The following is a 14,493-nucleotide window of genomic DNA, read 5'->3' as shown; positions in this document are numbered from 1 at the left end:
CTTCGCCGCCCCTTCCCCCCGCACACACACACACACCTTCCCCAAGCTCGCTGCAGCGATTTTCGCCAGTTCGGCACCAACTTGGCTCTGGTTGCCAGGTGCAATGGGAATGACCGCAACCTGAGATACTGCCACAAACTCATTTCCATTGCTCCTGCCTGCCCCATTCCCCTCCCACGCTCATTACAACACGAACCGAGGGCTTGGCCGTCTGGGGAAGGGTCACTTTAGATCCGAAACGTTAACTTTTGCACCTCACTCTACAGACCCTGCCAGACCTGCCCAGTCCACCCGGCATTTTCTGCCCTGTGCTAATATCTCCGGCTAAAGCCCCTCTTGAACAATGAGAAGTTAACGCGTTTGCTGCCTGCCTGCCTGGGAGGGGGAGTCTGCCCTCTTCCCTCGGTCTCCAGATGTTGTGAAATTGAGATTAAACCCGGGTCCCTGTTGGGGTGAAGGGGGTGGGGGTAGCAGACAGAGAACACAGTGGTCAGAAACAGGGGGGGGGGGGTCCCACCCACACAGCTGTGGGGGTGAAGGGGGGCAGACAGGGAACCCAGTGGTCATAAACAGGGGGGGGTGCGCACACAGCTGGGGATGGGGTGCAGATTTGGGGAAATATTATTCCAAACATTGACTCCTTTTGCACTGGGGATGGTGAGGTGGAGTGAGAGGGTGGGAGGAGGGGTGGGGGGGGGGGTGGTTATAGTCCATCCTCAGAAATACCTTTCCCAAATAAATGTGTGAATGTGTCAGTTTGAAATGAGAAGTTGCGGGAGAGAATGCCGCTGACTTTGGACACACACACACAAAGTCATTTTGCATCAAAACTGTATCTTTGTTAATAAAGGAGAGGGTGTTTTCTTTGTCATTGCCCAAGCCAGTGCAAAGCAGGAGAGTAAAGAGAGAGTGTACCTGGAGTAGGTGTCCGTTATGCCATCATCGAAGACAAACGTCTGGTTGGTGTAACACTCGCTGCACATCTCTGCTGCTGGAGCTCTGGCCGTGAGGCAGCCGCTGCCCTTCCCCACAGTGCCACTCACCCCGGCTTGGCTGGCGGGGCAAAGCAGCCGGAACCGAGCGACACCCCGCAGCACCGAGATAGGCAGAGAGTGCCCCAGGCAGGCGGCCCCGTCTGCCGGCCGAGCCGCCGCCGCCTTTCCCGCTCCCGCCCTCATCGCCATCCAATCCTCGCCCCTGGGCGATTGCTCAAAGTTACACCTCTCCCCAAATCTGTGAAATTACACCGCGTCAATTTCCATTCGACACCCCCCCCCCCCTCCCCTCCCCTCCCCAAAATCACCACCCCTACCCCTTATTAAACTGACCCTACTCACCCCCCCCCCCCCCCCCCACACACCCCCAGTAATGTCACCCAGCTCCTCCGACCCTGGGTGTCCTGCCCTCTTGAAGGGAGCAGGCGCTTCTCTTCAATCCCCCTCCCGAGAGGTTGCAATGGCACGCCCCGATGCTCACATTGCTAACAGCTTCACAACTAAAACTGCCTCTTCCATCGCCCACGCCTCTGTCACCTGTTGTCGAGCAAGGGGAATGAGACAGGAAACTGACAGGGGGAATCCCCAGCAGCAGGGGCAGGGGGAGAGAGGGAGTGGGGGTCCCTCCTGTGTTCCTGCAGGTCAGTGTCTGTCATCAAGCCCGGAGAATAACCAACTGCGCAATCTACACCTCTATCTATTTATATATCTCTCTCTCTATCTATCTATCTCTCTCTCTCTCTATCTATCTATCTCTCTCTCTCTCTCTATCTATCTCTCTATCTATTTATCTATCTATCTCTCTGTCTATTTATCTATCTACTATCTATTTATCTCTCTCTGTATTTAATAATAATAATCTTTATTATTGTCAATTTATTAACAATGAAATTACTGTGAAAAGCCCCTAGTCGCCACATTCCGGCGCCTGTTCGGGTACACAGAGGGAGAATTCAGATTGTCTAATTCACCGAACAAGAACAAGAACGACTTTCGGGACTTGTGGGAGGAAACGGGGCACCCGGAGGAAACCCACGCAGACACGGGGAGAACGTGCAGACTCCGCACAAACAGTGACTCAAGCCGGGAATCGAACCCGGGTCACTGGCGGTGTGAAGCAACAGTGCTAACCACTGCGCTATATTATCTCTCTCTATATATATCTATTTATCGCCCTATCTCTCTGTCTACCTATCTACAGACATCGGTGAATCAGATTTTCAGTTTTTTTTAAATCAGCACCAATGATTAGATTTTCCACAATGATTCCATTCAATCTCAGTTTATTTCTTGCCCAATCCGTTGGGCACAGCTCACATCTGTGCTATCGCCAGATGATGCGTAAATGTCCAATGGAGAATCTATTCTGGATACAGGTGAGAGAGAAAGGGCCAAAGGCCACATTGGACAACTTGTCATCCCAATTAGACTTTCAGCCACCAGATGTCACTAGCAGTGAACACAGCTCCCTGCACTAAACCTATCTCAAATCTCACCGGCAAAAATGAAACAATCATTTCATTGGGTTCTGGGTGCCGGCAATGATCCACCTCCTGCTCTCATGTCGACAGCCCTGAGTGTCCGTTCCAGGTGAGGTAGAGAATGGATTGCTACAGAATACCGTCCCTCCAATGGTCACAATAACTGCTTTACATAAGCAGTTCCCAAACACATTCTCCAAACATAATGCACCATGCAATCCTCCCGAGCTGACAAGAGTGGCTGCTATCAAATATTGTCATAACAAATGCAACTGATTTTATTTTTCACTGCCTCTAACTCTGTGGCTTATAACCAGTAAATCAGAACACATGTCAGAAGCCTCGGGACTCACATCTCAGCAAATCATTTGTCCAAATAATGATACATTCTTTTAAGCTAGTTCATGGGTGTCTAAATATTTAACATTAGTCTAAACTGAACTGATTAAGAAAAGTAGCTGATTGAGTTGCTGGATTGAGGATGGCATAACATTTCCAATAAGCCTTTGTAGTTTGTAGTTTGTGGATTACAGCAGCCTGGTCTCTGGGTGTGATGATAGAATCGGATAGTTTAAAACTCAACGACAGCTCTTGCTCCATTGACTGCGGAAGTTGTTCTCCGCAGAACAAGCTTAAAGTTCTCGGTGTTTTAAGAACCTTGAAGCAGGAGTAGGCCATTCGGCCTCTCAAGACCATGTCCCGTTTAACTAGATCGCGGTTGATCTTCTAACCCAACACCACCTTCCCGCACTATCCCTGTATCCCACGATGTCATTGGTATCTAGAAATGTATCGACCTCTGCTTTTAACATGCTCAGTGACTGAGCTTCCTGTGGGACAGAGAATTCCAAAGATTCACCACCCTCAGAGTGAAGGGATCCTCCTCAGCTCAGTCCCAAGTGGCCTATCCCTTATTCCGACTCTGTTAAACCCTGCAAGAATATTCTAGAGTAGTGTCACCTCCTCTAAGCACATTAATCCCCAACAAGGTCAACCATGTCCTTGTAAAAAGTGATCAGCATTCACAAATCATCATTCTGCCTGTTTTGAATGACAAGGCAGACATCTCTTGATAAACACTCGCTCCATGTGACATTCGCAAATAGGCCAAACCAAATAATCCTGTCAGTCAAAGGGTGATTGGGATTGGTCCAGGCGCTGTTCCCACATTTACTGGGTTCTGCTGTTCATCGTTTCTTACTGCTGCCGCCTGATGTCAGAGGGGGCACTTTTTGCGGTTACTCAAGAGATTTAAAGAAACAATTGGTTATTTCTTACAGCTCAGAAAACGTCAGCGTCGGGGAAACAATAGGATCTGGCAGAGTGACACGCATTGCAAGCCCATTCAAACACACGGAGGCCCTGTTGAATGGTGTGAGAGATCAATCAAAGTCAGTGGCGTTTCAGACCACTTCAGTGGCGTTTGGCAGGTCTGAAAACCAGGTCGGATCGATGCCAGCTTTGGGGGTGAAAGTGGGAAAAATCACATGACCCGGACATGGCAAGGCTGGCATTTGAATGCTCTCGGCTGAATCAGACACATGTTTGCACACACACACACACGTCAATTGCCTTCCATAACCTCTGGACAGTTTCTCAGTCATCCAATCAGCTCGACTCATCTGTCGTGAAAAAAGGAAGGAGCAAATCAATTAAGCAAGGTGGCTGGCACATTAAACGTGTCGAAAGCAGGTTTGTGTTTGAACACATTCATTTGAAATGAAAATGAAATGAAAATCGCTTATTGTCACAAGTAGGCTTCAAATGAAGTTACTGTGAAAAGCCCCTAGTCGCCACATTCCGGCGCCTGTTCGGGGAGGCTGGTACAGGAATTGAATCGTGCTGCTGGCCTGCCTTGGTCTGCTTTAAAAGCCAGCTCTTTAGCCCTGTGCTAAACCAGCCCCAGCTCTGGAAGCTGGGTTCAGGCACAACTATGGCCAACATTTACTTTTCCTCTCTCACCTAGCCTTGTATTGTTACTAAAGACAGATTATATTTAATACATCCTCAGTATGTTCAAATTGAGGTGCCCTACGCCATCCATTTTAACTCATTCTTGGCCTCCAAATCCTTTACCTCACTCCATCCCTGATCATAGAATCATAGAATTTACAGTGCAGAAGGAGGCCATTCAGCCCATCGAGTCTGCACCGGTCCTTGGAAAGAGCACCCCGCTTAAGCCCACATCTCCACCCTATCCCTGTAACCCCACCTAACCTTTTTGGCCACTGAGGGCAATTTTATCATGGCCAATCCACCTAACCTGCACATCTTTGGAGTATGGGAGGAAACCGGAGCACCCGGAGGAAACTCACGCAGACACGGGGAGAGCGTGCAGACTCCGCACAGACAGTGACCCAAGCTGGGAATCGAACCTGGGACCCTGGAGCTGTGAAGCAACAGAACGAACCACTGTGCTACTGTGCTGCCCCATGAAGATCTATGTGAGACTTCTAACTGGTCAAGCAAAGGCTCCAAGGCCCGATCGCACCACAAACCATCTACTATCACAGGCTCATGTGCCCACTGATGGGGTACTGGGATTTTTGCAAATTTAGAATTGTACAATCAAACACCACAGAGGAAGCCATTCGCCCCACTTTATTGTGTAAGCTCTTTGTGAGGGCAATGCGATTAGACTCTCTCTTTCCCCATAGAGCTGCAATGCTGTTTTCCTTTTCAAATATTCATCCAATTCCCTATTGAATTTTCCCCCATTGCCCTTTCTGCAGTCCTTCTAGATCACAAAAACGCGCTGCGTAAAATACATCACCCTCGCTTTCCATTCAGTCTCTCTGCCATTGATCTTATTAATGGATTTCACAATATTTCATCATTAGTAAGTGGAACAGACTCCACCCTGTAAATCATTTTATTTAGAAGAATTCACACAATTTTAACAAATTCCGACGACAGAAAATGATATGAGGTCTGATTTTTAATTTGTTCTTTCAATCTCTAACATTTTGATAGGTGGAACGATGGAGGTGCTTTAGATCTTCAGCAAAGATTCATGTATAGAATCCCCAACTGTGCTGTAGGATCACAGTGGACCATGGTTCACATTTACACTGTATGTTGCATGCCCGCAGTACAGTGTGAACAGTGTTATTGTAACAAGCTTACATGTCCCAATGTTTTGTATTTGTCCCAGTGTTATTCTCTTATTTTGTAGGCCATGAGCTTGGTGCTGGGTTTGAGGTCTCAGTTTTCTCTGTTCCTCAGGCGACCAAAGACTGCACTGGCGCATTGGAGTCAACGCTGGATTTCAATGTCAATGGCTGCTCGCACCGAGAGAAGGCTCCCAAGGGATGGGTAATGATCCACATTGTCCAGGGGCTCACAGTGGATCTTGACGGTTGGGGGGGGGGGGGGGGGGGGAACAGTTCTGAGTGGCAGGAACGGATTTGTTTTCTGGATGTTAGTCTGAGGCCCATTCTCTCATGTACCCCGATGAGTGTTGGACGATAGTTTGTAGCTCAGCCTCTGAATGTACCCTTGCACAGGCGTCGTCTGCGTACTGCAGCTTCATGACAAGAGGTTGGGGTGGTCTTGGTTCTGGCCTGGAGGTCTCAGAGGTTGAACAGTTTCTCGCTTGTCTGGTAGGTTAGCTCCACTCTAATGGAGACCTTCAGGGTGACGGGGTGGAGTGTTGCTGCGAGAAAGCTGGAGAAGAGCGTTGGTGTGACGATGTCCTCAGACGCCCGAGGAACAGAGTATTCGACAACTGAGACCTCAAACCCAGCACCTAGCTCATGGTCTACAGAGCAGCCGGGGTCCCCGCCCTCCTGTATGCACCTGAAACATCGACAATGTACAGCAGACACCGCAAATCCTTGGAGAGATATCACCAATGCTGCCTCTGAAAAATCCTGCATATGCGTGCCAAGGTGAGCATCCTCTCCCAGGCCAGTATCCCCACCGGTCACACTCGACCACCTGCGTGCAATGGGTGAGCCATATTGCCCGCATACCAGACATAAGACTCCCAAAACAATTGTATACTCCGAGCTCTGCAATGGCAACTGATCACGAGGAGGGCAGAAGAAACCCTACAAGGACGTTCTGAAAACCTCCCTGAATAAATGCGACATCCCCACCACCACGTGGGAATCGCTGCACAAACTGGAGGAAACGCACCCGCGAAGGCACCAATCACCTCGAGCGTCCGAGCCTGGAGCACGCGGAGGCCAAGCGCAAGCAGCAGAAGGTGAGCGCAGAATCCAGAGCGTCCCATCGACCGATCTCATCAAACACCACTTGCCAAAGCTGTGACAGTCTGCGGATCCAGGATCGGACTATTCAGTTAGCGCAGAACCCCCCTCCCCAGAGTGGAACCGAGTCATCCTCAACCCTGAGGGAGTGTCCAAGAATATACTCTTATTCCAGTGTTATATTGTCATTCCAGTATTATATCCTTGTCCCAGTGTTAATAGGGTTAAGTTTGCTATTTGCAGCTGTCGTGGGGCTCAGCAAGTTTATTCAGTGGCTATTTGAGATTTATATTGTCCCTGAATATAAATCATCTATAGTGTCCACTCCTCTGCTGCCCAGTGACAGCTGAAGGGTTGTGTATGAGAGTGGAGGGTGAGGGCAGGTTTTTAAGTTTTGGGCTTCGTCTCCAATTCCACTTTGTCATTGAGTCATATTTTATCACGAAGTCTCCGTGTTGTTCATCTTGTTTTTGGACATTTTTTGTTGTTCTGCCTGATGTAAGAGGTGTTGCTAAATAAGGATTGGAACTATCAGAGGGCGATGAAGTCAGGCTGAGCCGGTCAAGTTAGAAACCAGGGAGTTGGGATTCCTCGTGGACGACAATGGCTCCCACAATGTGCCGAGAGTTCCACGGAACGAAGTCGCCGCAGTCCCCGAGGACCACAGGCTGCTCTCCCCTTCTGAGAGGGAGAGCTGATTGGTGGTGAGGGTCACCACACCTCAGGCGGGGGGTTGCAATGTGGGGGAGGGGGTGCAATGTGGAGAAGGCGGGGATTGAACCGGTACGGGGATTGAACCCGTGTTGCTGGTCTCGATCCGCACCACGAACCAGCTGCCCAGTCGACTGAGCTAACTGACCCCCTTCCATAGGTTACAGGTCAAGTCACTGATACAATATCATTTGCATAACCATGAACTAGTATGATTGGGCAGCTTAGTAGAATGGAATCGGGGGAGGGCTGTGTTTTGTATTAAAAGATACAGACGAACATGTGAACTTATGAACAAGAAGCCTTTCAATAGAATCATGACCAGTCTGATTGTGGCCTCAACTCCACATTATCCCCCCGCCCACTCCCCCATAACCTCTGACCCCCTTGTTAGCCAAGAACCTACCTCTGCCTTAAAAATATTCCTGGACCCTTCACAACCCTCTGAGAGAAAAATATTCATTCTCATCTCCGTCTTACATTGGAGACCCCTTAATATTCAACAGTGCCTGCTCGTTCAGGTATCGTGTTTCTCAGCATCCTCGAGAGTGTCAACCTGGATCAGTTTATTGAGAAAAGCTAAAAATGAGCTTATTGGATTTGTTTATTGTCACGTGCAGCGAGGTACAGTGAAAAGTATTTTTCTGCGAGCAGCTCAACAGATCATTAAGTACATGAGAAGAAAAGGGAATAAAAGAAAATACATAATAGGGCAACACAACATATACAATGTAACTACATAAGCACCGGCATCGGGTGAAGCATACAGGGTGTAGTATTAATGAGGTCAGTCCATAAGAGGGTCATTTAGGAGTCTGGTAACAGCGGGGAAGAAGCTGTTTTTCAGTCTGTTCGTGCGTGTTCTCAGACTTCTGTATCTCCTGCCTGATGGAAGAAGTTGGAAGAATGAGTAAGCCGGGTGGGAGGGGTCTTTGATTATGCTGCCCGCTTTGCCCAGGCAGCGGGAGGTGTAGATGGAGTCAATGGATGGGAGGCAGGTTCGTGTGATGGACTGGGCTGTGTTCACGACTCTCTGAAGTTTCTTGCGGTCCTGGGCCGAGCAGTTGCCATACCAGACTGTGATGCAGCCCGATAGGATGCTTTCTATGGTGCATCTGTAAAAGATGCTTATCAGCAAAATGAAGGATTTGTAATAAGTGTCCAATCCTTCAGCTGCCAGAGACCAGGGGCGAAATTCTCCCCCAATGGCGCGATGTCCGCCGACTGGCGCCCAAAACGGCGCCAATCAGACGGGCATCGCACCGCCCCAAAGGTGCGGAATGCTCCGCATCTTTGGGGACCGAGCCCCAACATTGAGGGGCTAGGCCGGCGCCGGAGGGATTTCTGCCCCGCCAGCTGGCGGAAACGGCGTTTGTTGCCCCGCCAGCTGGCGCGGAAATGACATCCCCGGTCGGCGCATGCGCGGGAGCGTCAGCGGCCGCTGAAAGTTTCCCGCGCATGCGCAGTGGGGAGAGTCTCTTCCGCCTCCGCCATGGTGGGGACCGTTGCGGAGGCGGAAGGGAAAGAGCGCCCCCACGGCACAGGCCCGCCCGCGGATCGGTGGGCCCCGATCGTGGGCCAGGCCACCGTGGGGGCACCCCCCGGGGTCAGATCGCCCCGCGCGCCCCCCAGGACACTGGAGCCCGCCCACGCCGCCTTGTCCCGCTGGTAAATACCAACTTTAATTTACGCCGGCGGGACAGGCAATTTCTCGGCGGGCTTCGGCCCATCCGGGCTGGAGAATTGAGCGGGGGGGCCCGCCAACCAGCGCGGCCCGATTCCCGCCCCCGCCCAATCTCCGGTACCGGAGACTTCGGCAACCGGCGGGGGCGGGATTCACGGCGGCCAACGGCCATTCTCCGACCCGCTTGGGGGGGTCGGAGAATGACGCCCCAGGTTTTAAATGATTGAAAATGATAATTGAAATAAACCTCTGCTGAACTATTTAATATCCTCATTGGATTGGGGTGCACTAGCCTGTTTTGCAACAACCTAAATAATTTTGGGCACAGAAAGAAACTTTTAACTATGGCTATCAGTGCGGTGAAGGAAATGAGTGGAATCGAGCTACAGAGTGAATTGGATGGCATCAAACTGTGAGAACAATGTTTCAGCATTTTGCCAAAACAATCAGAACCCTGGTTAGGAAGGTCAACGTTTAGAATCAAAAACTTCCTGGTTTTAAACTTTAATAACTTTACATCTCCACAGGTGGAAGAAAATTGTAAGCTGCACACAGAAGCATAATTCATAAAGCTTTACGCTGAATTTGTATTCAGTTTGCATTCGGAGGCAGTAAATCAGCTGCCATCTTTTGTGGCAAATTGTTCAAGTTACATTCTCGCCACACAAGTGTCAGGCAATGACCATCTCTGGCAAGAGAGGATCTAACCATTGCCCCATGACGTTCAATGGCATTACCATCACTGAATCCCCCACTATCAACATCCTGGGGGTTACCATTGATCAGAAACCGAACTAGATCAGCCGTATAAATATTGATTCTCCGACCCGCCGGGTCGGGGAGAATCCCGTGTTTACAAGAGCAGGTCAGAGGCTGGGAATTCTGTGGAGAGGAACTCACCTCCTGATTCCCCAAATCCTGTCCACCATCTACAAGGCACAAGTCAGGAGTGTGATGGGATATTCTCCACTTGCCTGGATGAACAACACCCGAGCTCGACACCGTCCAGAACAAAGCAGCCCCGCTTGATTAACACACCGTCCGTCTCCTTCAACATCCACTCCCTCCACCGCCGATGCACTGCGACAGCCGCGTGTACCATCTACAAGATCACTGAAGAAACTCATCGAGGGTTCTTCGGCAGCACCTTCCATAACCCACAACCTCCACCACCTGGAACCCAAGGGCAGCAGACAAATGGGGACACCGCCACCTGCAAGCTCCCTTCCGAGTCACTCACCATCCTGACACGGAGCTAAATCACCGTTCCTTCCATGTCGCTGGGTCAAAGTCCTGGAACTCCCTCTCTAACAGCACTGTGGATGTACCTACACCACAGGGACTCCAGCGGTTCAAGGAGGCAGCTCATCACCACCTTCTCAAGGACAATTGGGTAATAAATGCTGGACTAGCCAGCGACACCCACATCCTATGAACAAATACATATTTTTAAAAACGATTTTCCAATCGCTCACCCTTTATTCTACTGACACCATTTTCCATCCGTTTCAGCATCATTGAAACAGCAATAGTGACAACATTAACAATAAATACACTTGATGAATTATACGTTAATGTGCCATTTGCATGTGCACGTGAGTTGTCTACACTCATGTGCACATCCAAAATATTAAAGCTTTAAGTTAAAGGAGTTTTACAAACTCCTGGTGTGATGAACCGCCGCCACCTGCTGGTTATTATGAAGAAATGTCGATTTGATCATCATTTGAGTCCTTAATGCAATTTTATCAAAAATATCTTATTATTTGTAATTGTCCTTTTAGTAACAATACTGTACTGATATCTGTAATAACATGCCTTACGTAATACACAAGAACCAAACCTGTTACTGCTTATTCCTCTCCCCTTGTTAATGACAAATAACATCCTGTGACTGTGAATAAGCTGCTGAATAAGCTGATTCTATTGGAGTAGCTGAAGGAAGAATTTAACAACACAAGAACGACCAACTTTTCCACTCAGAGAAAGCCACTCGGTTCCACTCGACAGAATCCCCCCAGGCGGTCAGCAGAGAGAGTGGACACCTTAATGAGGGATCATGCTGCCAATCTCCGACACAGCAAGTCAGAGCAGCAATGTCCGACAGGCTTTTGTGATAAACGTAGAGAATTTTTATATAGATTGTATTATATATATCTGTTACATTAATGTTATTAAAAATTCTGGTTTAACATACAGGCAGGCAGTGGGCCTGATCAAGCTGCAAATAAGATGCCGTAAAAGTGAGATCATTCATTGCAACCAAGTACTTGTTTACAGAAGAGATGTCTAATGGAACTAATGGATTCCATGGAGATTGGATCATTTGAGACATTGTGTTTAGACTTAGGTTAAGGAGGTCAGGAGATCTGAGTGGGATAGTGATGTATTAATTGGAGGGGCCAGGTCCGTAGCAAACAGTTTTGGTTGTAGGATATTTAATCCGACAAAGACAAAAGGATTTGCAGGCTGTCTCCGAAAGGGTCTCTCTCCCTCTCTCCAAACAGTATTTCCAGGAAATCTATACACAAGATACGGTACGGTATCTCGGGCAGTATGGTAGCACAAGTGATTAGCACTGTGGCTTCACAGCGCCAGGGTCCCAGGTTCGATTTCCCGCTGGGTCACTGACTGTGAGGAGTCTGCACGTTCTCCCCGTGTCTGCGTGGGTTTCCTCCAGGTGCTCCGGTTTCCTCCCACCGTCCAAAGACGTGCAGGATAGGTGGATTAGCCATGATACATTACCCTTAGTGACCAAAAAGGTTAGGAGGGGTTATTGGGTTATGGGGAAAGGGGGGAAGTGAAGGCTTAAGTGTGTTGGTGCATACTCGATGGGCCGAATGGCCTCCTTCTGCACTGTATGTTCTATGTTCTATAAGAGTACAGCAAGTAGGGCGGCACGATAGTGCAGTGGTTAGCACAGCTGCCTACGGCGCTGAGGACCCGGGTTTGATACCGGCCCTGGGTCACTGTCCATGTGGAGTTTGCACATTCTCCCTGTATGGGTTTCACCCCCACAACCCAAAGATGTGCAGGTTAGGTGGATTGGCCATGCTAAAATTGCCCCTTAATTTAAAATAATACAGCAAGTATCCCTGAATTTGCTAACTTAATTTACTGGTGGCTATTGATCTGCGATGGGTTTTGCTTAATTTGTGATAGAGAATGTACAAGTTAGTAGTTAAAGTGATTCATTTATTCTAATAATTGTTCAACAGTTAATTGAAAAGCTATTTTTTGTGATGTTATTGTAGTTTAAAGTAAAATATCGCTATTTGTCAATGGAACTACTCCTGGGATGAACTATCCTTTCCTCACAGTTATACAAATTTTACGAATGAAAACGTTTTATGAATTAAAAATGATTCTATTGAACGATATGAGATCCAGAGAGGACTTGACAGGTGGATGCTGGAAGGATGCTCCACCTTGTGGGAGAGACCAGAACTAGTGGATACAGTTTAAAAATAAGGGGTGTCCCATTTATCTTGGAGATGAGGGGAATTTATTTCCTCTCAGAGCATCATGAGATATTGGAACTCTTCCCAGATAGCGGTAGAGGCAGGGTGATTGGGTGATTGAATATTTTTCAGACAGAGGTAGACAGATTCTTTTTATTAAAAATATGTTTATTAAAAAGAGGGCAGCATTGCTGCCTCACGGCGCCGAGGTTCCAGGTTCGATCCCGGCTCTGGGTCACTGTCCGTGTGGGGTTTGCACATTCTCCCCGTCTCTGCGTGGGTTTCACCCCCACAACCCAAAGATGTGCAGGGTAGGTGGACTGGCCACGCTAAATTGCCCCTTAATTGGAAAAATGGATTGGGCACTCTAAATTTATTTTAAAAAATGTTTATTAAAAAGTTTTCCAGAATAATCAAACGGACCCGAAACAGCCAGACAGAAAAAAGTAAAGCATTACAACCAGAAACAAAAAAGAGGGTATCAACACAATACCTAATTAACATAAATACAAAAACTAACTTAGACCATAAGACATAGGAGCAGAATTAGGCCACTCGGCCCATTGATCAGTCAATCATGGTTCATATTTTTCTCATCCCCATTCTCCTGCCTTCTCCCCATAACCCCTGATCCCCTTATTAATCGAGAACCTATCTATCTCTGTCTTAAAGACACTCAGTGATTTGGCCTCCACAGCCTTCTGCGGCAATAAGTTCCACAGATTCACCACCCTCTGGCTGAAGAAATTCCTCCTCATCTCTGTTTTAAAGGATCGTCCCTTTAGTGGAAACATCCTCTACACGTCCATTCTATCCGGGCCTCACAGTATCCTGTAAGTTTCAATAAGAACCCCCCTCATCCTTCTAAACTCCAACGAGTACAGACCCAGAGTCCTCAACTATTCTGAACAGCTGACAGTGACTAACTCCTTAAAAAAGGAAATAAGTGGTTGCCATTCTGGATCGAACCTCTCCAGCAACTCCCTGATGGTGAACCTGACCTTCTCCAAATGCAGAAATGACATTTAAATTTATTGTCATGTGTACCGAGGTACAGTGAAAGTATTGTTCTGCATACAGTCCAGTCAGATCGTACCATACATGAAAAAAACATAGGACATATGATGGATACACAATGTAAATACATAGACATAGACATGGGTGAAGCATACGGAGTGTAGTGCTACACGATAGACAAGATGTGTGGAGAGATCAGTTCAGTCCATAAGAGGACCATTCAGGAGTCTGGTAACAGCGGGGAAGAAGCTGTTTTTGAATCTGTTAATGCGTGTTCTCAGGCTTTTGTATGTCCTGCCAGATGGGAGAGGTTGGAAGGGAGAATAACCAGCTGTCGGTGGAAAATGGAGGGGGAGTTGTGGAAGCTTTGTGAAAGGCACGTCCACGTGTACTGTTGCCCTTGGAATGTAAAGGCGAATTTGTACTGGCACGCTTTAGCCAATGGAATGGACCAAAAGCCGTTACTAATGTCCAAAACCGAAACAAAATTTGACTGGAGTCCCTGTTTGAGCATGGTCTCGGGACTCGTGGCTACGGTGGGGGCTGCTGCTGGGGTTACTTTGTTCAGTTCCGGTAATCAATGGTCAGTCGCCATGATCCATCCGGTTTCCTGACGGGTCAAATCAGTGCGTTGTTTGTGGAGGCTACTGATCTGAGTACGTTTTGATCCAACAAACTCTCTATTACTTTGGAGATTTCTCCCTCTGCTTCCTGGGGAAATCCGTACTGCTTCTGGGGTTTAGGGTCGGGACCTGTAATGTTCACAAAGCCAGCCAAACTGCCACAGTCGTGCTTGAGCTGTGCAAATGCTGCTTTGTGTTCCTGCAGGACTGCCCTAACCTGTTTGTCTGCACTAATGGCTCGAGGGTCGAACCAGAAGTCTCATACTGAGCTAATCCTATTTACGTATTCTCCTACTGTGAGCGTGGC

At 48.3% G+C, this 14,493-nt stretch overlaps 1 protein-coding gene across 3 annotated transcripts in view; it reads right to left on the bottom strand.

Annotated features, from left to right (window-relative positions):
- Positions 1–1,253, bottom strand: part of kcnt1b (potassium sodium-activated channel subfamily T member 1b) — a 531,773-nt gene extending 530,520 nt beyond the window's left edge. For all 3 annotated transcript variants that reach the window (XM_072488719.1, XM_072488721.1, XM_072488720.1), the window contains exon 1: positions 916–1,253. In XM_072488719.1, coding sequence (XP_072344820.1) covers positions 916–1,184 — 269 coding nt within the window. In that variant the 5' untranslated portion in view covers positions 1,185–1,253. The remainder of the gene's footprint in view (positions 1–915) is intronic.
- Positions 1,254–14,493: the final 13,240 nt, after the last annotated feature.

This window comes from Scyliorhinus torazame, chromosome 22 (genome assembly GCF_047496885.1).
Source record: "Scyliorhinus torazame isolate Kashiwa2021f chromosome 22, sScyTor2.1, whole genome shotgun sequence".
Classification (NCBI taxonomy): domain Eukaryota; kingdom Metazoa; phylum Chordata; class Chondrichthyes; order Carcharhiniformes; family Scyliorhinidae; genus Scyliorhinus; species Scyliorhinus torazame.
This window is presented reverse-complemented; position numbering and strand designations above follow the sequence as displayed.